The 22,373-nt window shown below is 43.3% G+C and overlaps 2 protein-coding genes across 7 annotated transcripts in view; both read right to left on the bottom strand.

Moving 5' to 3' along the window:
• LOC111950638 (CXXC-type zinc finger protein 5) overlaps positions 1-12,445 on the bottom strand; it is a 16,293-nt gene extending 3,848 nt beyond the window's left edge. The window contains exons 1-3 of one of the 6 annotated variants that reach the window (XM_023968386.2): positions 12,338-12,444; positions 12,151-12,223; positions 4,245-5,272 (exon numbers count right to left, since the gene is read on the bottom strand). In XM_023968386.2, coding sequence (XP_023824154.1) covers positions 4,245-5,051 — 807 coding nt within the window. In that variant the 5' untranslated portion in view covers positions 5,052-5,272; positions 12,151-12,223; positions 12,338-12,444. The other 5 variants (XM_023968384.2, XM_023968387.2, XM_023968388.2 and 2 more) reach the window with 5 other exon arrangements.
• Positions 12,446-17,532: 5,087 nt separating this feature from the next.
• Positions 17,533-20,832, bottom strand: LOC111950317 (ubiquitin-conjugating enzyme E2 D2). The gene is made up of 7 exons (XM_023967802.2): positions 20,592-20,832; positions 19,357-19,420; positions 19,047-19,078; positions 18,876-18,953; positions 18,577-18,682; positions 18,287-18,380; positions 17,533-18,197 (listed from the first exon to the last, which is right to left on the bottom strand). The coding sequence occupies exons 1-7, from the start codon at positions 20,613-20,615 to the stop codon at positions 18,152-18,154; spliced, it is 444 nt and encodes a 147-aa protein (XP_023823570.1). The 5' UTR covers positions 20,616-20,832; the 3' UTR covers positions 17,533-18,151.
• Positions 20,833-22,373: the final 1,541 nt, after the last annotated feature.

The raw sequence follows: 22,373 nt of genomic DNA, 5'->3' as shown, positions 1-22,373 counted from the left end.
CGTCAGTCTGCACTCCAGTCTGCATTTGGGTTTCTGAGAGGGGGGGGGGGGTCACAAACACTAATGAAAACTCTCTGGCTCCAGTGTCTGCATGCCTAGACTGGCCATGTCACCAGACATCTAACGCCTGTAGTGGGTCGGCTCGATCTGTCATCAGACATACGATACTTGAGACACACAACACAAACACACAGCCATAGCAGAATGTTTGTCAAGCAGTGATGTATACACTCACACACAAACATTCACAAAAAACAAAACAATCCCCAGGCCCCAAGTGACCCTGACAAACAAATCCAAAACAACAGACCATAGTACAGAAACACACGAGCATTCAAATAAATACACAATATGAAAACCAATTTTGACCTAAATATACTTTTCTCACCTAGAAGCAAATAGTAACAGTGAGACTGAGCCCGCTGTGAAAACGCAGCATGCTGCAGAAAGGACTACTTCTCCATGGCTCCGTCTATTTCTGTTCAAATGTAGCGTTCCCAAAATAAATCCAGACATCTCCAGCCAGCGAGGTGTGAGGTGGCAAGGGCCTCGTCACGCTACCTCCCCTAACTCTGTTTTTACAGCCATCTTTGTCTGCCATGAGGTTTCGACGGGAAACCTTCAACACCCCCAAACGATCGAGCCGGGCCTCTCTTTCTACTCTCACTACACAGACCACATCAGACTGTATAACTTCAACTAATGTCCACTCACGTGCATCAAAAACAAACAACTAACACACAGACCAACAATTAACCTGTAATAAAATCTGTTGCAAATTTGTAATAAGGAATTATAAATATGTTATCAAAAGCAAATAATGTATCAAACACAAAAAAACCTGTTTTTCCAGATTTCGGGCGTCTGAAGAGGTCAAAACAAACAAGCATTAAAATACTTATTGAGCCATGACACATCTTTACGAACAAATACACTCAACCACACTCATCACTCACTCCACTCACTCACTCACTCACTTCACTCACTCACTCACTCACTCACTACTCACTCACTCATCACTCACCATCACTCATCACTCACTCACTCACTCACTCACTCATCACTCCACACACACACACACGCGCACACACACTACAAGCACTATGGCTAACAGTCTATGCCACCTCGCTAAGTGATCCCCATCCATTAGCCTCCCTGTTAGACAGCAGGCTATGTGAGATGTGACACTCTGGGGCTGTTTCCACTACACTCCAGCTGAAGCAAACAGCAGATGACTGTGGCGTGCTGCTTACGAGCCGGACCGGATGGTCATGGCCATCCATTTTGTCCCGGGTGCTGCTGCCCTGGTGTCACTGAACATGTCCTAACCTCAGTGACCAAGAGTAATGAGTGGGTTGGGCAATATTTTTGAACCATTCCATAATTCCCCAGTTAACAGAACATAAAACAGAGTAAACTATAAAATATTATCTGTACTGTCCACAGTGTGATGATACTTAATAGGGGAATAYAGGTTGATAGTACAAGCAGTGTAATCTACTGTACAGACTAAACGAACCCCCTCCATTGATGAACACGAACGGCAGTCCTCTCAGGCAAGCCCTAATAAATTATAAACACACAAATCTGGAAGATCAAAGTAGGATACTGAGGCCAAATATCAGATGTGTTATTGTACAAAGTATGTTTTGTGCCATTATTCTCACCTTTGACCTTCAGTACTATGATGACACACCTCGGTCTGACCTACTGACCGACTGTGCGAGTCTACTCTCTGACCTACTGGCCCGTGGACCTACTCTGGCACTAACACAGAACAAGTTCTAGCCAGCATTGGCCTGCTGACGGCCAGTTCAGATCAGGCACACCATTTTTAAGACAGACGAACTAACCCAATCTGAAGGAGAGGTCAACAGTTTATTCCATGCTAAACTATTCCAAATGGAAATGCTAAACAGGTGTGTACATATTTGTCCCGTTAATATCACAGCAAGTCCCCTGCTATGACTGTACCGCTGATGCACTGCATGAGGAAAACACGACAACAAGCAATCTGATTTTATTAGCAGCATAAAATCCTACTACTATCTGACATAAATCCATGGGAAACTGAGATTAGTTTGTACGATTCTCCCTTGTGGTTTCGGGGGAACAAACGCAGACATCGAGTTAATAGTAAAGGTTGCAGTCATGCATAGTCAATCACTTGTTGTTGATCCGATGCTGTGAACAATTGGTGGTCATTTCTACCATGTGACCATTGATAGCATACTATCAATCCATATAACATACATACAGGAAATCATAACATACAGGGAATCCTATTACCAGCACACATCCACAAGCATCTGATTACTTAAGAGAACTGTTTCAGTGTAAGGTTATGGCTGTTCACAGTGAAACCATATGACGTGACATCTGAAGTGGAATCCTGTCTTGATCACAAAAGCGACGATGGGGGGCGTCGCTATTGGAGGAACAGAGGCCGACAGAGAAAAAATGTCGATACCCAGGCAGCAGAACCTAAAAACATCACCATTGTATTTCCATCTAAGAAAGGAACCATACATGAGTCCYATACTTTTGTATGTGATGCTCACCTCTTTAACAGAGGTCAATTGCTTTACCCCTCTTAATGGTAATTCAATATTGCGTAATGTCATCGTGACAATTGAGGTAATACACCAAAATATTGTCAGGGACGTTATGTCATTTGTCATCGCATGTTTATCAGAGCTTTTGTACAGTACTGACATCGTGAATGTAACTGTCAAAGGTAGCCTAAAAACACGATCGGATACGCCACATGAACTTCTCTGAGGTCACAAAAGGGCGACACTGATTTGAGTTTGGGCCCAGTGCCACTGAGGTGACCCAGATGAGAAGTTTGGAGGCAATTTAGCCAAAACAGGCGTGCCACAGGAGAGAGAGAGATCGGTCGAGAGGGGGGCGCCTGTGCCACACTGACACCTGGTGCTCCAGATGACAACCCCATGGCCAGATGGACCATGTCACACACACATATGCTCTGCCATACATACTACCCATCCAAAACATATACACACAAACACATCCACAATATCACGCACTGCAACACACACGGTCTCGCTCAAACATCTACAGAAACTCTTACAATCCTAAAAAGTCCATCACACCCTCTCTCGTTCTATCTCCTCATTCTTCCTTACACACAGACCCGCGAGGCCACACTAATTTGGTAACATATCACACAAAACATCACGCACACACACACACACACACATTTGTGTTAACAGAACGTGCAATGATCCCCCCCCCAGTCGAGAAACGCACAATCTACCTGTTCTGTGAGGGGCGTAAAATAAGAGCTGTGTATCATGGTGGGTGTGGAGAGGGGTTTGCTCAGTGCGTGTGGAGGACAGATTAAAGAGACCCCATGGGGAATGTCTACCCCCTCACACCCTCCCCCTCGTCACCACCTGTTATTCTCCTGCCCTGCTCAAAGCCTCGCCCCATCAAAAAGTCGCTCCACACCCTTCAGAGCAGTGTCACGCTCTATACATACACGCATAAAGTTGAGTTGTAAGTGTGTATGGTTAAGGTAAACTCACAACACTCTCTCCACACCTACACTCTTTGGGCTCCAGGTAGAACCCTTTTTGGTTCCACGTAGAACCCTTTTGGGTTACATATAGAACCCTCTGTGGAAAGGGTCCTACATGGAACCTAAAACGGGTTCCACCTGGAACCAAAAGAGTTCTACCTGGAACTAAAAAATGGTTCTTCAAAGGGCTCCTATGGGGACAGCCGAAGAACCCTTTTAGGTTCTTGATAGCATCTTTTTTGTGTACTGTATTTTATTTAACTAGGCAAGTCAGTTAAGAACAAATTCTTATTTACAATGACGGCCTACACCGGCCAAACCCGGACGACGCTGGGCCAATTGTGCGCCGCCCTATGAGACTCCCAATCACAGCCGGATGTGATACAGCCTGGATTCGAACCAGGGTGTCTGTAGGGACGCCTCTAGCACTGAGATGCAGTGTCTTAGACCTCTGTGCCACTCGGGAGCCCAACCTGCCTGACCCTTCTATGACACTCTATGACCCTTCTATGACCCTCTATGACCCTTCTATGACCCTCTATGACCCTTCTATGACACTCTATGACCCTCTATGACCCTTCTATGACCCTTCTATGACCCTCTATGACCCTTCTATGACCCTCTATGACCCTTCTATGACCCTCTATGACCCTTCTATGACACTCTATGACCCTCTATGACACTCTATGTCATCTCTTACCTCCAGAGCGGCAGACGGTTTCTTTTTCAGCTCCTCACATTTGCGGAACTTGCAGATCTGGTGGCCCGTTTTGCGGTTCCGGCAGCTGCTGCACGTCTCGCAGTTAATCCGCCGGCGGCAGGGCGGGCACATGCCGCAGCGTTTCCGCTTCTTTTTGCCGGAGTTGATGGCCGAGGCCAGCTCGCTCTGCGCCGGGTACTCGGCCAGGCCGGCCATGTGCAGCGCGCTGTCGGCCAAGAACACTCCTGCCGGTGTCATGATGAACAGCCCCGGGTTGAACGGGAAGCCGCCTCCAACACCGTACGGGAAGTCCGCAACACCGCCAACAGAGTCCACAGCAGACGCACCCTCCAAGTCGCTTGCCCCTGAGCCTGAATCGCTACCCCCCATCCCCATCCCCATGCCCCCCGGCAGCAGCATGTGCTCCATCCCAGCCCTCTTTAGCAGCTCCGCCGCCTGGGCAAAGTGCAGGAGGCCGTTCTGTCCCTCCAAGACCTGCTCCAGGGTCCGGTCCAGCTTGGCTGCCGCAAGCGCTGAGACGGTGGGCTGGGGCTGTGGGGGCGGCTGGGGCTTGGCCGGGTGGCTCTTGGCCTCTCCATTGTGGTGTGCGTGTCCATTAGTGTTGGTGGGGCAGGCTGCTGTGTACTGGGAGAGGGTGCGGGACCTCTTAAGGCTCTTACTCAGGGGCTCACTGATGATGCCACTGCGGTTCCTGCGCTCAATGACAGGGACATCCTCCGTGCAGTTGTTCCGCTCCAGGGCCTCGGCTGTCCGGTCTCGGCTTCCCTCCGACCGTCCGCTAGACATGGTCCAGTACGTGCAGGGCTGGGGGTCGGGGYGGGAGGGGGACAGGGGGCGAGCAGAGGAGGGGGAGCCGGTAGGTTCTCACAGTCTGCTCTGAGCCCAGGTGAGGTGGCGCCTCCCTGCTGTGGACGAATCGGCCAGCCAACCACAGGCAGGCCCTAGAGCCCTGGCTCTCGCTCTAAACCTCAGCCCTCATCCACATCCTTTCACTGGCAACCTACAAACTGACACAGGGAGAGAGGAGAGCGAGAAGGGTCCTTCAATAACAGGCTCAGTGTTGGACCTAGACAGCATCTTAGTAAACAACCGACTCCATTGATATAAATGGGACAGCAACTCTGCCATGCCGTAATGTTTACCTGGTCATTAGATTGAACACAGCTCGTGGGGGGAAAGAAAAAGCTGCAAAAACAAGACAGTGTGTATCTAAACAACTCATGACCACAGTGTAATAGCCCGGGATGATGTGTCCACTTACACAACTAAATGTTCATCAACCCCCCCCCCCCCCGGCTGCAATACACAATAGAACATTCAGAACAAAACATGAATTATACTACATGACAGCGACAGAAGAGAACAGACACCGCTATGTTTTCTCCTCCAATTTCACCAATTTACGAGYGAATTCCCACCCTTTAGGTTTAGGTTGAATGCGGCCATAGTATTTCCCACGAGAAAACCAAGAAGAGCTGGCCTGTGGAGACTCACTCTTTCCATCAAAGGGATTTGTAACAATAATTCCCACACACTACATGCAGACACAATTGAAATCCATTTTCACATGAATTAAGACATCAGACCATGAACAATCCCCACTTTGCCATCCCGCTCTCCTACTCACAGAAACGTAGACTTAGTGTTAGTGGTGGTACCGCTGCTGGTTAGGGTCACACTTCATGTTTTTGAAGGATCTCCTGGCATGTGGCAATGTTAAACATTTGTTTATTTATTTAATGGAAGAGTTTCATTCCAAAATGCAATATATCCAGTATTAGAAATACGGGGATATAAGCTTTTATTGTTTGAAGAACTTCTGAAAGAGATTGGTGTGTTTTTATCTAATCATGGCTTGGGGTGGTTCAAATGTGCTTGTTTGAAATCTATCACTTGATGGATTCATTTCAGAGAGACAAATAATCATGTTCTGCTGCAAAATGCTACATATCCGCCACACTCTCAGAGATATAATATTGCTTGGTTTTACACAGTAAAATGTAACAAATAACTACATTTTTAATAAAGAACTGTAAAAAATGATACAATTGTGACAAACCCCCCCCCAAAAAAATTCTCCAGTTTTACAAAATGTATCAGTAAAGTAATATGACATCTGTATGTAAAATATGTACATTTTGTCATTTAGCAGATGCTCTTCTCCAGAGTGACATGCAGTTAGTCCATTCACCTTAAAATTGCTAAGTGAGACAACCACATATCACAGTCAAATATACAGGATATGAACGATCCATTCCGACTAAACAATGGATGTACGGCGTTTTTCAACAAACCCCATTTTAATACTAAAATCCATGAATGAAAAATATGAGAATACTAATATTTTACAAACACATGAAGGTACCCATAAAAAATACTTTCTGATGAAAAAATATGTGTGTATATTGTTCTGGAACAAAACTCTTCTATTGACTATAGCAAAGATGTTGACATAGTTTGCATATCTTGTGTATATAGGCATTCATCAAATCTTTGTAGATGAATAGTCACTTTAATAAATCTACCTACATGTACAGTTGAAGCCGGAAGTTTACATACACCTTAGCCAAATACATTTCAACTCAGTTTTTCACAATTGCTGACATTTAGTCCTAGTAAAAATGCCCTGTTTTAGGTCAGTTAGGATCACCACTATATTTTAAGAATGTGAAATGTCAGAATAATAGTGGAGAGAATTATTTATTTCAGCTTTTATTTCTTTCATCACATTATCAGTGGGTCAGAAGTTTACATACACTCAATTAGTATTTGTTAGCATTACCTCAATTACCTTGACTTACCCGGTGCCCCGGCACATTGACTCTGTACCGGTACCCCTTGTATATAGCCTCGCTATTGTTATTTTACTGCTGCTCTTTAATTATTTGTTGCTTTTATTTCTTACTTTTAAAAGTTATTTTTCTTAAAACTGCGTTGTTGGTTAAGGGCCTGTCAGTAAGCATTTCACTGTAAGGTCCTACACCTGTTCTATTCGGCGCATGTGACAAATAAAATTTGATTTTGAAATAACACACAAACAGCCATTTAGAAAAATAAACAAACACATCTTGACCACTTACAACACTGTAAGTTTGTTGGTTGTCATACTTCATGACATCATCAACTCTCAAATAGCATGTACAAAAGATAACGTACTAATGTTGTAATCTGAACTCATCATTATGCCTTGTGGATGCCCTACTTTCGGTCCAATTAGCTGTATTCACATATAATGGTGGTATAGCCTATGATAATCAATAATGTTGTGTTCAAAAAAGAGTGGAGGATGTGCACAGATAGTGGAGGACTCTTTTAACCCTCCTGCTGTGTTCAAGGTCAAATTGGACCGATTTACAAGTTCTCTCTCTGAAAAATGTAGTTTGTCCACACAGGGCATCTGAACACACAAGATACATTTGGATGATTTTCATTACATTTTGGGTGTTTTATTTAACTTTTGTGCACCTGTGGTGTTCCCGGTCAAAAATGACCCGTCATTAGCAATGAATGACTGAGACTACAATTAGTGCATAAAATTGAGTTCAGGCACATGCCCATTCATCAGATGGACACACTTCCTCGCCCAGACTCCCACATGCATGTGTGTTTGATCACACACACGCACGCACGCACGCACGCACGCGCACCACGCAACGCACCGGCACGCACGCACGCACCGCACACACACACACACACACACACACACACACACACACACACACACACACACACACACACACACACACACACACCTCACTCCCCTTCTTGGCTTCCATGGTAACCCCCACAGAACCTTTCCCCAATAGAATCTTTCCCCCACGGGAACCACACCTGTTGGCATTCTCACAAACAATCGCACATTGTTTCAATAATATATAGAACTTTTTCGCAGCTCTGGTATATAAAGCTTTTTTGAGGCCTTGCTCACAATTCATTCTGTGGCAGCACAATGACCAAAAAGATATACTGTATGCGAGGCGCTTGATCATATCTTTGATCATGAAACTGGTGAGGAGGAGAGAGTCCTTGTAACTTTGACACAAAGTAGTCTGTGATAAATAGCACAAAATGTTTTATCTGAGTATTTGTTGTAGTCATAATAATCCATTCATTATGCTTTATTTACTCAAAAACGACTTGTATGAGCTCAGGTCAATGAGGCCTACAAGGCCATAAATAGCAAATAGAAGTTCAAAACTTGTAATGTTCACAAGAACTGAAGTTGATAAAAAGATCTAACACAACATTAGGTGATAATATATGTATTATTATGGATTTATAATCAGCTATAATGGGGCGGTCATTTTGGACCAGGAACACAGAATTAATTAACATGAAACGAACACAACAGGAGGGTTAAAATGCTGCTTGACAGTGTCTCTTGGGGAACATCTTATTATTCTCTATGAGTCCATTTCATTTGCACAATCCTTATTGAAAAACAWCCAATTTGCTGGGTGGGTATTTTTCCCAATTCATTCATAAATTAAAATGGACTGAAATGGATTTGACTCCAATACTTTATCCAGAGTGTGTACAACTGAAAGATCTCAATGGCCAACCTCCTATGAAGAGACACACTATCCCACTGACCTGTCCCCACTCACAAACAAGCACCTCCCTGAGAAAAACGGAGGAAATGGCCGGGCCAGTCCTTATAAGGGAAACAAAGGGAAGGGGAGGGAGAGAGGATGGGGTCTGCGCAGTGTGTGGAAATTGGAAGGCCAAAATTAGTGGGAGGTAAAGCTTCAAAGGCAGGAGCACAGCCCCCGCATTCTCACCAGCTCAGGGGTCCGTGGCGCCAGCAGACCGGAGCCAGCAACTCAGCTCCTCTCCTTGCTCTCCTGCTCTGAGTCTGACCAGGGCTCTGCTCTCTCTCGCTGCTGCTACAGGGCCGCCCGCCTGCTCCACTAACGTCTATGCCTGTGTGTGTGTGTGTGTGTGTGTGTGTGTGTGTCTCTCTCTCTCTTTCTGGTGTCCTTGCCTCACTCCATCTATGCTGAGAGTGTCTCTCTGTCTGACCCATATCCTTCGCACTCTTTCCATCTCCATCAAACGTGAACACGTCATTCACAGTCTATCTTTCCCAACCATCTCAGTGCCTCTTTCTCACTCTACCATCCGTCTTCCAACGTCAAGGCCATGACTTTATAATAGTCTCTGTCCCACCTCCATATCATTCACAGTGACTCCTTGCCCCTTGACCACATTCCTTCTTGTTTTCACTCGTTCTCCTAATATCAGGCTCACTCTGCGCCTCCGCCATGTCATTCACACACTCCCTCTGTGCAGGGTGGCAAGTAGCCTAGTGGTTAGAGCGTTGGGCTAGTAAGCGGAAGGTTGCTGGATCGAATCCCTGAAATGAGAAGGTAAAAATCTGTCGTTCTTCCCCTGAGCAAAGCAGTTAACCCACTGTTCCCCGGGCTTACAGAATACGTGGATGTCGATTAAGGCAGCCGCCCGCACCTCTCTGATTCAGAGGGGTTGGGTTAAATGCGGGACACACATTTCAGTTGAATACATTCAGTTGGACAACTGAGTAAGTATCCCCCTTTCCCATTCAAATGATATCTCTTCCTGACCCTAGACTGATCATCTCTTCTCTGTCACTCAACAGTCCCCCCAGTTTCTGTAACCAAAGTATTCTCTCTGAATAGAATTATCCCAAATGCTGATACTGTTGAGATGATGGTGATTAGAAAAGCAAGGATGAATGCATAATGAGGAACAGGTTGGTGCAAAAAAAACGTATATTACTGTGGGAAATGTATCTTCCTCAGTGACGTCATTACCCATCATGCGAATGGTAGCCGTAGGTTATAACTTCTACCACAGCTTCTTCCTCGTGCTCAACTTCTCCTAATAGCATCACAAATAGGACTGCCACTATAAAACATAATAATACTTTCCAACTATACTTCGACTGAAGCACCCACTCTCCCTGCTCGCGAACTGGTTACGTCAGGGGGGAGCTGCTAGAGACATGGCTCGTGCTTCATCCCTGGAGGTCAGCGCGCAGCGGTAATTGGCCCCTCTCTGCTGAATAAACCATCCCAAGGAGTCTGACCATACAGGCTCCCCAAGGCCAACGAGAAAGGGAGCTCTGTATGGAATATACAAACAAAATGGACTAACCCACTATCAGAACTGAACAATCTTTGAAATCTGCAAGTGGAAAAAGTCATACTGAAGTTTGCATGATATAGACCTAATGAATCATTTCGATTTTTAGAACATAGAGTTAATATTCCGCAAAGTATTTGCTGTATTCATAAAATCTTCATTAGGCCTATGAAAAATAACCACAGTCTATAAAAAGAGCGGGCCTAGTAGGCTAACAAATAAACAGATAGGCCTAAACTATTTTGGGTATTAAAATTGGGATAGATAATACTGTCAATACGGCATAATAGCGCCTTTATTGCAATAGTTTTCGGTCAATATTTGCTGTCAGTGTAAAAAATAATATGTGGGCCTATTAAGAAATAAATATTCATTTTTGGCATCAATCATAACACCAAAACATCTAACAACAAGCCTTGCCAAGTCTATGTTGTGGGACGCTGCAAGGTAGCTCAGCTAGAGGCTACTTATTGGTTCAGGTAATGCAGAACCAAAAACAACACTTCCCTTCCCTTCAAACGCACGATCACGCAGACACGCACACCTATCTTTCTAGTCCTCTCCCCTTGTCCCCCCCCCCCCCTTCTCTCTGGCACACACACTAGCACGCACACACGCCGTCAGGCACATTTGTGCACGAGACCCAAGGAAGTTTATAAAGACCAGAATTAAATATCCAACCTGCTGCGCCTCTCTGTTTTCCCCCCATTCCTGAGTTAAAATAAACAAAAGTATATCCATGCGATGGTGTGTTAAATCGTTACTAATTATTTGTGTTAAATCGTGACTAATTATTTGCATAAACATGCAGCATAAGAGCGCCACTACCGGTGGCGGATTGCGGCAGTACCAGGGGGGTCGCCGTAAATCCAGGCTTGCAGCCGCGATACAGCACAGAGACATCGCGCGCAAGAGACTGGCTGATCGTCGCATGCGGAACAATGAAGAACAAACACGTTCACTCTACAATAAAATCACTCTGAGAACACCTGGCATACTGTTCTTCGGATGACTCGGCTATAGGCTAAATCGAAAACAAATCCAAAAAATYTTGCTCGTTTTTCAGCCATTAGGCTATGCATTTTCACAAAAGCATTTGTTGATGATTCAAGGGAACACTGCAGAAAATAAAAGTTCCGTTTAAATGTATCTCTAGGTAAAGAGATGCCTCATCACCACCTGACATTAAAAGGATTACAACCATAAACGTCATCAAGACCCAATGCAAACTGACATAATTTCAATGGAAAATATTTCTGGAGAGCGTAGAGTTTCTTGGAGCGCATGTCATTAACAGATGATTCACACTTTCAATATTCACCCCAAAAATCTTTGAATGAAAGAACAGCTCTCCACAATTCTACAAACCTCTAGAGCATTGCCAAATGATCGAAGAAAAATGTACAAATGAGGATCAAATGTGACAGCAGAATGACTTTTATGGCCATTCAAAAATAACAAGCCAGTAACCGTGCATGCATCACATGCATCCGAGACCCGCGAATCCTAATTGTATCTAACATTAAAGCAGCACAAAAAAATACCTTTTGTCTGGACTCAATGATCTGAAACCTCGGTCTCTGCGGTGCCAGCGTATGGTCTGCACCAGCACGTTTGTGAAGAACCATTCTCCCATTCTCCCAGTTAACTTGATCGTTAGGAAGATGACATCCCAACTTTCAGCAGACTTCAACAAAGTATGATCCCCCCTCCCTCTTATGTATCTGCATATTTGCAAACACTGGCTCTTTTTTGTTCGCACCTACCAAAGCGGTTCCGAGTGGAGGGGAGGGCTCCCACTGTCCAAGCCGTCCGTCTCCAAGCCTACCGTAGAGCTTGATGTAAAAAAATAAAGGAAAGAAACCTTACACTAAACCAATTAAATTAATATAGTCCTCGCCTGTATAGAACAAGAGGGAAATATAATAATAAATTATTGTAAAACGTACTTTCTCGGAAGCTGAGCGTGTGGGATCTCCAACCTTTTCGATTCTCGCAATCCTACCTACATCCCCGCTCGCGGAGAAGAACATGCAAACACATTTCATCGATTTTTGGAGCTTCTCGGAAAAACCGAACTGGACTTTCGGCAGCATGGCGACAGAAAATAATATATCACCTAAACCTTTTAAAATATAGAGATGTATTACTCTTCTCGAGGCTTTTAGGTGATCGACTTTGAATATTCAAGGGGCGTGTAATGAAGAACATGTTTGTTATTAAAGCTTTACATATTTATGACTTTGAGATGCATTTTACTGGTTGTTGTGGAGTGCTGGCTGTATGCACATTATGATGTGTTTCTCTCTGTATGAGCGCACGTTGATATTTCGTCATACCTCTTTAAGACTTAACTTTCCTTTAACACATTCATGTTTACACATAACTTTTACAGTGCAATCCATCAATATGGAAACATATCCAATGGTTAATATTGCACGGACAAAAACGAATATTTTTCTCTTATTTGATTTTCAGTGATGGACATCCACATGTGTGTGAAACCTAGCCTGTTAATGCGAAGTGTCAAGGTCTAGGCTATTACCTTATTCAAAAAATCGCCTAATCCTACCAAAGTATGGTAAGATGCGCTATTGCAATTCCCCTTTCCAGTAGCAATGAGTCTGATTTGCAAAACAACATAATTGTGTTGATGGTAGAACTTCATTATTATAAATTGACATCATATTGTCCTTCATTAACATTTGAATGTTCTAATTTAGGATGATAACACGTTCGTGTGGCATGTCACTGGTGGTTTCTGATGGTAACCATGTTTATTTTACGCAGCGGCTGACGGTGCGTAATTAGGTAACTAGGCGATGGGTTGTTTTTCACACTCGAAGCGGTGTGTGCGCGCAGGAGTGGCCACACGGCGCTCAGTCGTTACTCGCTATGTTATCGCCCATGACCGGTGCGCTCGGCTCCTCTTCTCGCTCAAACCAAGAGTCCACTCCACCTCTTTCGAATGTCCTGTCTACTGGCAGGCGGCCAACCGAAGTGTGTGGAAATGACACCGCCAGGGCGGCAGAGATTTTCCTTCATTTCTCTCCTTCCCAATTGCAGACGGGCTGACATTGGCTAGAAAGTGGAGCAGCTCGTCAGGGACAATCAATGCGAATCGATCGAGCCGTGCGGTTGAGGTTCCGAGCTGGAAAATAACGCGGCAGCTTGAGAGAGGGAGAGAGAGGGAGGGGTGTTCAACACTGGCAGTAGTCAGCCAACCTCCCGCACACAAAAACACCCTCTCACTTGGACACATAAATATACACACACACAGTGAATAGTAAACCTTTATCTGTCACCAAACACAGCCTTGTGGTCACTATTACGCAGGGCAATTTCATGCGTAATGAGTAATGCATTAATGTGTAATTGTGTTCACATCCTCAAAAAGAAAAAAGAAATAACCTATTTGGTAAACACTAATTGTAATTGACAAGTCCATGACCAACTTTATCATCCATGTTTAAGCATTGCATAATCCGCCAAAAAATGGGGTAAATTTGGGCACTTTAGAAGCACCAAACATGGACTTAATTACTGGGTTTGATACCAAAGTTGAATTGTTATTACGCTCAATTCACACCTCACGTTCTGTGGAGGAATCACTAACGTGACAGGAGAGCACATGGATGGCCACCTGTGAATCGCTTGGTTTGGGTTTCTTGTGATTACTTATCTCCCTGTTTGTTTAACTCATCATGCAATTTGTTGTAATTTAGCCAAGCCAAACGTTTATATTCTCTCCATGTCAGTAGAATATAGGCTATAGGTTGGTGTTGCTAGACTACCTGTAGGGCCAAAATGTACCATTAATCTATTAAATTAATAGTTCTATTCCACCATTTGGTTTATTATCATTTGAAAATTATTATTATCATTTTTACCTGTAGGCTTCTGTGTTTACTGAGAGTGGCCGTGGGACAACAAGCAAGGGTTCCGTTCAAGGTAAGTGCACAATGGTCGCATCTATTCCCCCAAGACGCACTGCCGTGCATAAATTGGACACGCATTTATCCGTAATCCCTGGAGTGTCTAGCACGGCTCTGGCAATATGCCTGGTCTCACCCTATCTCATATTAAGCAGACGTCAATCCCCTCGTCATCCCTTGCGCCTTTGGAAATCACTTTCATGCCGACCACCAGCCATACCAACTCCAAGCTCTGAGGCATGTGCATAGTGGAGTAGGGTGTGCACGAAATTTGAGGAACTGCGCGTATGCACTGCAAGGGGTCAATATTTACCACGTTACCAAAATATGTGTTATAACACTTATAACTGAACTCTTGTAATTGGTCACATGGGCCTATTCGTTTCAAATTGATTAAAAGCACGCAGACATGAGTCCCTCACTTTGATATGATATATAGTGCAGAGGCGCCTGTGCATCCTTGTTATTTTAAAATGTCCAGACTGACCACATTTTTCCTGTCTGCTCTAGGCTTGTCTACATTCCTGATCTGGACCCTCAGAAGTCAATCTCTCTCACACACTCACATACACACGCACGCACGTGCACACACACACACACACACACACACACACACACACACACACACACACACACACACACACACATAGGTTAGGCATCATATTTTCCGAAAGGGTATTTTTTTTCACGGGTATGGGGTGTGTCAGAGAGAGTGTTACATCGAGAGAGAAATGGGTGAGAGTGGCCATGGGTAGGAGGCAGCAGCAAGCTGTGACACAGGAGACGTTCTTGTGGGCGCGCTGAGCCCTGGGGCTGCAGCCACACTCAGCTCTTTGTTGTTTTCTCTCTGTGCTAAGCGAGGCAGAGTACTTTCCTGAGCCTGCCGGGGGATTAGTGTTACACGGCCTCTTTCTCCAGCTGCACACATGACCAGCGCCACAGGAGAGCCTCTAAAGGAAGCCTAAAAGAGGAGTGAGGGGTGAGGGGTGAGAGGAAGGGAGAGAGGGGCGAGAGGAAGGGAGAGAGAGAGATGAACATCCGGTTTCTCAGACACTGAGTAATGTTGCAAGCCACGCAAGTTCTCCAAACATCACAGTGCAGCTCCCATTTCTCACCCCCACACACCCTTATGAGAAGACAGTACCTCACCTCCCTGTGCAGCTGTCTTCCCCACCTTACACTTCCTGTTTTAGTCCAGAGGCTCATCCCATTCATCTGGCTGGCCTCCCTCCACTCATTAGTCCCCTCAGTATTGCCAAATTCAAGGACACACAAAATGTGGAAGGGTATTGGGCCCTGCCTCGAGCCCCTGTAGTGAATGAAAGAACCATGGTTTTGTAGGTGATATGGGTTCTCTGTGTGGGTAAATGTCCTCAACCACAAGGTATATGACTGAAACATGCAGTAGAGTAGACTATAGTAGACTTAACCTGCGCCTCATCGCTCCAAGCTGCAGTGGGCTGCTGGCAGTCAGCGCTGGCGTGATTTCAAGGATTTGCTGTTCAGACCGCAAGCAATCACATGTTCATTCTCTGCACTCAGAATGTGATAGGCCGCAAACTACCCTTGGGATCCACGGCAAATGGACATAGTCATTATATAGATTTAACATATGTTTACGGTATCTAATGGCATTTAACTAAGACATCTCATCCACCTCTTAATTGACTACAGCCACTGTAAATGCCACAGTGGCTAGCTGATTGTGGCCCTCAAATGAATGGCACAAGCCGTTAAACCTACATTATGAAAAATCGAACTAACATTAGAGCCAAAACCAATGATAGAGCGCCATCTAGTGGGAGAATAAAAATAATCTAAAATAGACACCTTTATTTGTATATTGTACACAAGGTCTAAAGCCCCTTCTAAATACATACTATAATTGAGCATCATGGTGAGACAGCTGAATTGGTGTAAGTATATTATGCGGCTCTAGGCCCAGCTTTGTCCTTAAAATTCAGGACAGCGTTGTACAGTAGTCTCACAAATCAGACAGTTTTTTCTGAAATATTCCATACAACTTTTGGAGCAGCGTAGCACAAATATACAAGACTGGAATTCGGGTCCAGTGTAGTTGCAGGTTCTGTAACTTTGCTTCAAATAATGTCATAAGTAATTGATTGAATTGGCTGTCAGTAATAAGAAGAGCCAGGTCCCTAAATGTTAATGTAAAGTTTGCTGTAAAAGGGACCTGAGTGAGACAACATGATGGTGGGAATCAGGTGGAATAATAGGAAGGCAAAATGTTCCACAGTTGTATTAAAAAGGATCATTTCGTAGGTTTCATTGTTGCGATCAAAACATCAGCAAAAACCTCAGACATGAATAGGGCACGTGAAAGACTCGCCTAGCTAAATAAAAGGTTCAATCAACAAGAAAATACTCAAACAAACCGTACAAGACATTCATCTTTTCAAATTGACAAAGCCTTCAGATAAAATTGTAAAAGCACACATTTGAGCAAGGAAATGAAATAAAACAGTGAAACCCACAACTTTAATAATCATGTTTATTACACAGTTTAATTAACACAAGCTCCATGAGCTCCCGGGTAATTAAATATACAGAAGTTTGTCGGTCTGGAACTCAAGTCCTTGAGTCCAGGGTTCTGAGATCCAGCCAATGAGTCATTGGAGCTAAGTCAACAATGGCAGCTCAAATATATAAAGTGTGAATACAGAATAATGAGTTCACTTTGTTTGTTTTTCTATGAAAATAACTGAAAATACACCCCAATCAGATCGTTTCCTTCAACTTAGCCCACTTGAGGGTAGACCGTTCAACTCTTATCATATTCGTCTAGTCTAGTGCTACTGTTGCTTAAAACATTTTAGAGCTTGTCTTGTGAAGTTGCCTTCAAACATGATTTATTACTAATGTCAAAACTTTGTCCTTTCAGGCTAGATCAAATGGACGATCAAGCTGGATTAATACCATTTCAGTCACAAACTACTTGTACCCCCAACTTATCTGCCTAACATTGGCTGTTTCCAAATCAGACCTACACCAAAAAGAAAGATTTGCCACCATTGAGAGAAAAATTATATAATGAAGGCTCAAAGGGCAATCTAAAAGGGTACTATTTTTATTCTTTAGCAAAAACAACAAGGAGTATACCATTTGACTAAGTTGAGGGAAAACAGTCATTTGGAAGTTATATTCAGATATTCCTATATATAGATCGCTGTCTCATTATTCTATTTTCCCACTTCATACAGTGCGGATGGGTCCACGGGTACTTAACTATCATCTTAATGACAGTGATTAATATTGTGGTGGGGCTGAGGCAGGCTCCTGGGCATACCGTAGCCAAACAGAAAAAGTCCCCTAGAGGTTTCCAGAACCATAGTGACAGATTGAAAGCCATTTCTTATCATAGCCAAAAACACTCTCCGAGTCCCATCTCTCCCCACCCATACCATCATCTCACAGGATAGCTGGAAGCACAGAGGGGGGAAAAAATAATAAAAAATAAAAAGACAAAAATCCCTCAACCTTGGGAAAGCAAACCTTGGGTTCATAGAAAATGATAAGGAATGCTTCTTGGAATCAAATAAGAGTGGTCCTACATTGGTGCCGGTGGACATAGTGGCAGAAACAGACAGCGGGGTATACAATATGCAATCTGAAATATGTACAACACCGCAGCTGGACAGGTTTTGAAGGTGGTGAGGCAGGAGGATGGAGGTGAAGTGCGTAGGGAGAGGGAGGGTGTGGCTCAAAGAAATCACTCCAATGGAAACCAACAAGACTTTTTTCCTCTTTTCGTTCAAAGCTCCATGCCTTCGAATATAAAGGCAGATTCTCTGCTGTTATGCCTTGCGACTACATTGCATATTTCTGTGTCCATTCCCGGGCTATTCTGTTGTATCTGGAATGACAGGAGGATACAAATCACTTTCCTTGTAGCAGACAGGTTATACAAAAATGTGTTGAATGTTGAAAATGTGTAAGACCTACTTTTCCCTGTCTGTCTTGTAGATGCGGGCGATCTCAGGAACTAGTGGGTCGTCTGGGTTTGGGTCACAGAGAAGTGAGCAGATGGACAGGAGGACTGTAGGACGACCAACAACAAGAGTCACCACAGTTCTGACAATCAACGTAAATCTCGGACCTCTTCCTGAGCATAATTCGGGACATACTTACCAGAATCTGTTGTGAAAACTCAAACCATACTGGTTCAAGCCAACCAAAACAAATGATCTAGACCCACACACAAACATAAACCAAGAGCGCAATTTTGGATTTACCTTTGGAGATGGTGAGTGCTGGCGACCACTGCGACCTCAGGATGTCCAAGCAGATGCTGCCATTGCTGTTGATGTTTGGGTGGTAGATTCTTGTGGTGAATGCAACCTATAGAGAGGACATGTTTTTTTTTCTGTATCTTGCAAATGTATTACATGTACACCATCTCCTTTACCGCAATGACGAGACGTTGCATGCACTGAAACCAAACAGTCATGCGTGACGGAATTTTATGATCAATGTAGATCTAGCTCATAGCTACATTAAAAGTCTGCCCACAAGTTCCAGGATACGTCCTTACCTTTGGTGGTTTGAAGGGATAGTCAGTGGGGAAGTGAATGGTCAAGAAGAACACGCCACCCTGATACGGACTGTCATTCTGCAGAAAGGAAAATAGATGGTTACTATATGACCCAAAGTAAAGGCTGTGAACCCCTAAACTTTAAAGAGCAGAACAGGGGGGTATACTTACAGGTCCCATTATTGTAGCCTGCCAGTGAAACACTAGGTAAGAGAGGAGAAAACTGTTTTAATACACTAAGAGCACCATTACAAGTAAATAGTGTTTCAATTAGATTTCCGTGCCAATATACAAATGACAACTGGTGTCATTGATGAATACCAGCATCAATCTTTATTGGCTCCCATCTATAGGCTACATTTCATCAACAGTAATCTTGGAGTCAAATACTGTTTTCTGTGATTAAAGATATGAACCATTAAGAATATTGACTGAAATTTGCAGGTGGTGGTGTTGTGTGATAGAGGTTGAGGTGACTTACTGTCATCTCCCACTGGTCCTGCGGAGCACTGTGCTGGAGGGTCACGAGCCAAATCATTTAACTCCTAGGAGAAAAAATAAAAAAATAAAATAGAGTTCTGATTTCTTCCAAAAAGTATAATAGTTCCATGAACAATGCCTGTATTGTATTAGTAATTCAGTCAAACTGCATACAATGTCTCCAATGCTGAATGTGGGCTGGTATGTAGTAGACTAGGCTCAGATTTGTTGCCAGAAGATAAAGACCTATCAAAATGTGACTCATTTCAAGGACTACAAACAACATTGTGGTCAGACCTGTCCTGTACGGGTTAGCGGGATTCATGTTTACTACTGAGCATCGTTTCCGCCACAGCCATAACTGAAAGTAAGTCAGTTAAATGTCCTCAATGAAACAGAAATAGTACTAGATTTAGAATTGCATGGACGGATAAATATTTTCCTTTCAAAGTCTAACAATCTGTCAACTTCAATCGTTTTCATGAATCATTGATCAGCCAGTGTCAGATGAAGGCAACAGAGCAACTTCATTTTGATACTGAAGACAATGCTGGTAAAACTATTTTATAGCTAATTACAGTAACTAACTGGTTTGTTCAAGTCAAGTTGCTTAAGTAACTACTGGCATTAGACAGGTCAGGACCATGGTAGTTATGCCAAACGTGATTTTTGTTGGGGTGTAAACGATACCAGCAGCTGATGTTCATTTGTTTACTACAAGGAAGTAACGTTAGTARGTAGTACTAACTAGGAAGGACTTTCCCGAAAAACGTTAGCTAACGTTAGCTAGTTACACTTGGCAAGCTATGATTAAAGCTAGCTAACTATTTAGCCAAGCTAACTAGCTACCACTGCCAGTATGCCAACTACCTAATTAACTAACTAACTAACTAGCTAATCAAATTAGTTAACGTCGTTGCCTAGCTAGCTAGTAGCCATAGTTAACGTTAGTTACCTTGTTAGCTAGCATAGCGCACTGTTATCGATGTCATCTGCCGCTAAACTGTGCTAGCTAACTGCCTAGTAGCCAGCTAGCTAACGCTAGTTAATAACAAAAGCAAATTAATCTGATCAGAAGTTAGCCACTGACCAGACGGCAGATGAGGAAAGCGGTCTAAATGTGGGCTAGCAAGCCGTTTTGCTTTAGTAGCCTAGCTCGTAATTGTGCCAAAAAGCGAAGGCCAAAAGGGGCTAGCTATTAGCTAGCACGGAAGTAAGATAACGTTACTTCCTTACCTTATGAATTCTTTTCAGGGCCATTGTTGTGTTCGTGCCGCTGTCAATGTATGGTCGGTTTACTTCTGCGAAACAACGATTATTGCCTCTCCACACAGATTTTACCCCCCGAGTTAAAATGATCTAGCTACGTTTTTTAATTGTTGTCTTACAGTACAATGCGGCGACTGACTATCGGAGTAGCCTAGCGAAACTGAAATACAGTGCGCTTCACCCGGCTCCTCCTAGCAGCTGTGGGCAGTGGGCACCGCATCACTTCTCGGTAGACTGTGACGCAATCGTCTGCTTGCGACACGCTACATCCGCTGGAAACCGTGGGACAGGTTAGAGCTATGCAACTGACATAAGTCTTTAGGCTACATAACTCCACTAGTTCCTCCCATATGACTCCATGATTTTATTAATTTGTGCTATATTTTCTAATGATTAGCTAGATGTATAAATAGGATAGCCCACTTGTATCCATAATTAGGCCTACCCATGTCATGGTCAACTTTATATTCATATACAATAACTGTGGAACCATATGTGTAAGAGATGGACCTGCAACCTCATAGCTGTCAAAATGAAATAGGCCTACAGAGATTGTTTCACTGTTTTCAGAGCTTTATTTTGTTCATGTAATATGCATAAGGTTACATCATAGAACATTTAGCCAAGCACACACATTTCTACAGTCATCACAAAGTCCAAGCCCCGTCATGCCTACAAAATTCAGATGAAGAGAAGACCCACCAATCCGCGACTTCTATTGTAGCCATAGGTCTACATGGGAATGAGCGGTGGTGGAAAAAGTACCCAATCGTCATACTTGAGTAAAAGTAAAGATACCTTAATAGAAAAGGCCTCAAGTAAAAGTTAAAGTCACAGAGTAAAATACTACCTTTGTAAAAGTATTTGGTGTGAAATATACTTAAGTATCAAAAGTTAAAGTATAAATCATTTCAAATTCCTTATATTAAACACACCAGACAGCACAATTTTCTTGTTTTTTAACAAATGTACTGATACCCACGGGCACACTCCAAAACTCAGACCTCATTTACAAACGAAGCATTTGTGTTTAGTGAGTCCACCAGATCAGACGCATTAGGGGAGATGACCAGGTTCGTTCTATTGATAAGTGCATGAATTTGAGAATTTTCCTGCCCTGCTAAGCATTCAAAATGTAACGGCTACATTTGGGTGTCAGGGAAAATGTATGCAGTAAAAAGAAAACTATTCTCTTTAGGAATGTAGCGAAGTAAAAGTTGTGAAAAATATATAAATAGTTAAGTACAGATACCCCCCCCCCAAAACGACTTAAGTAGTACTTTAAAGTAGTCGTGCTTTTAAGTACTTTATACGTAAGTACTTTACCCCACTGGGAATGAGTAAGGCATCCCAGCCAAGTTGTTTGAGCTAAGTCATCAAAATTCGTTTCATTAGATGGATTCTTATGAGTTACAAATTGTAGAAATTACTAGAACAAAAATAAAATGTCATGGCCAATTAGGCCACATTATAGGCTGCRCTGTATGTCTACCACCTGCCTATAATGTAAATTGTAAATGCTATTGTAAAGCGTATCCCCAATATACAGGTAGGTCTCTATAGGCTAAATTAAGATAGACCTACAATGTTCATGATCGCATCATAAGCTACCTGTTTTTGGCCTGCTAAAAAGATAAATAAAAATAGTCTTCCAAGTGCTTGTGACACCACAGCACAGTATGTTGTTGAGGTGGCAAAACAAGTTGTCTGTCTTTTGTAACTTACATTTTAGAATCCGCAGTGAATCTA

The sequence above is a fragment of the Salvelinus sp. IW2-2015 genome, linkage group LG23, assembly GCF_002910315.2.
Source record: "Salvelinus sp. IW2-2015 linkage group LG23, ASM291031v2, whole genome shotgun sequence".
Taxonomy (NCBI): domain Eukaryota; kingdom Metazoa; phylum Chordata; class Actinopteri; order Salmoniformes; family Salmonidae; genus Salvelinus; species Salvelinus sp. IW2-2015.
Note: the sequence above shows the minus strand (reverse complement) of the source record. Positions and strands in the feature narration are given on the sequence as shown.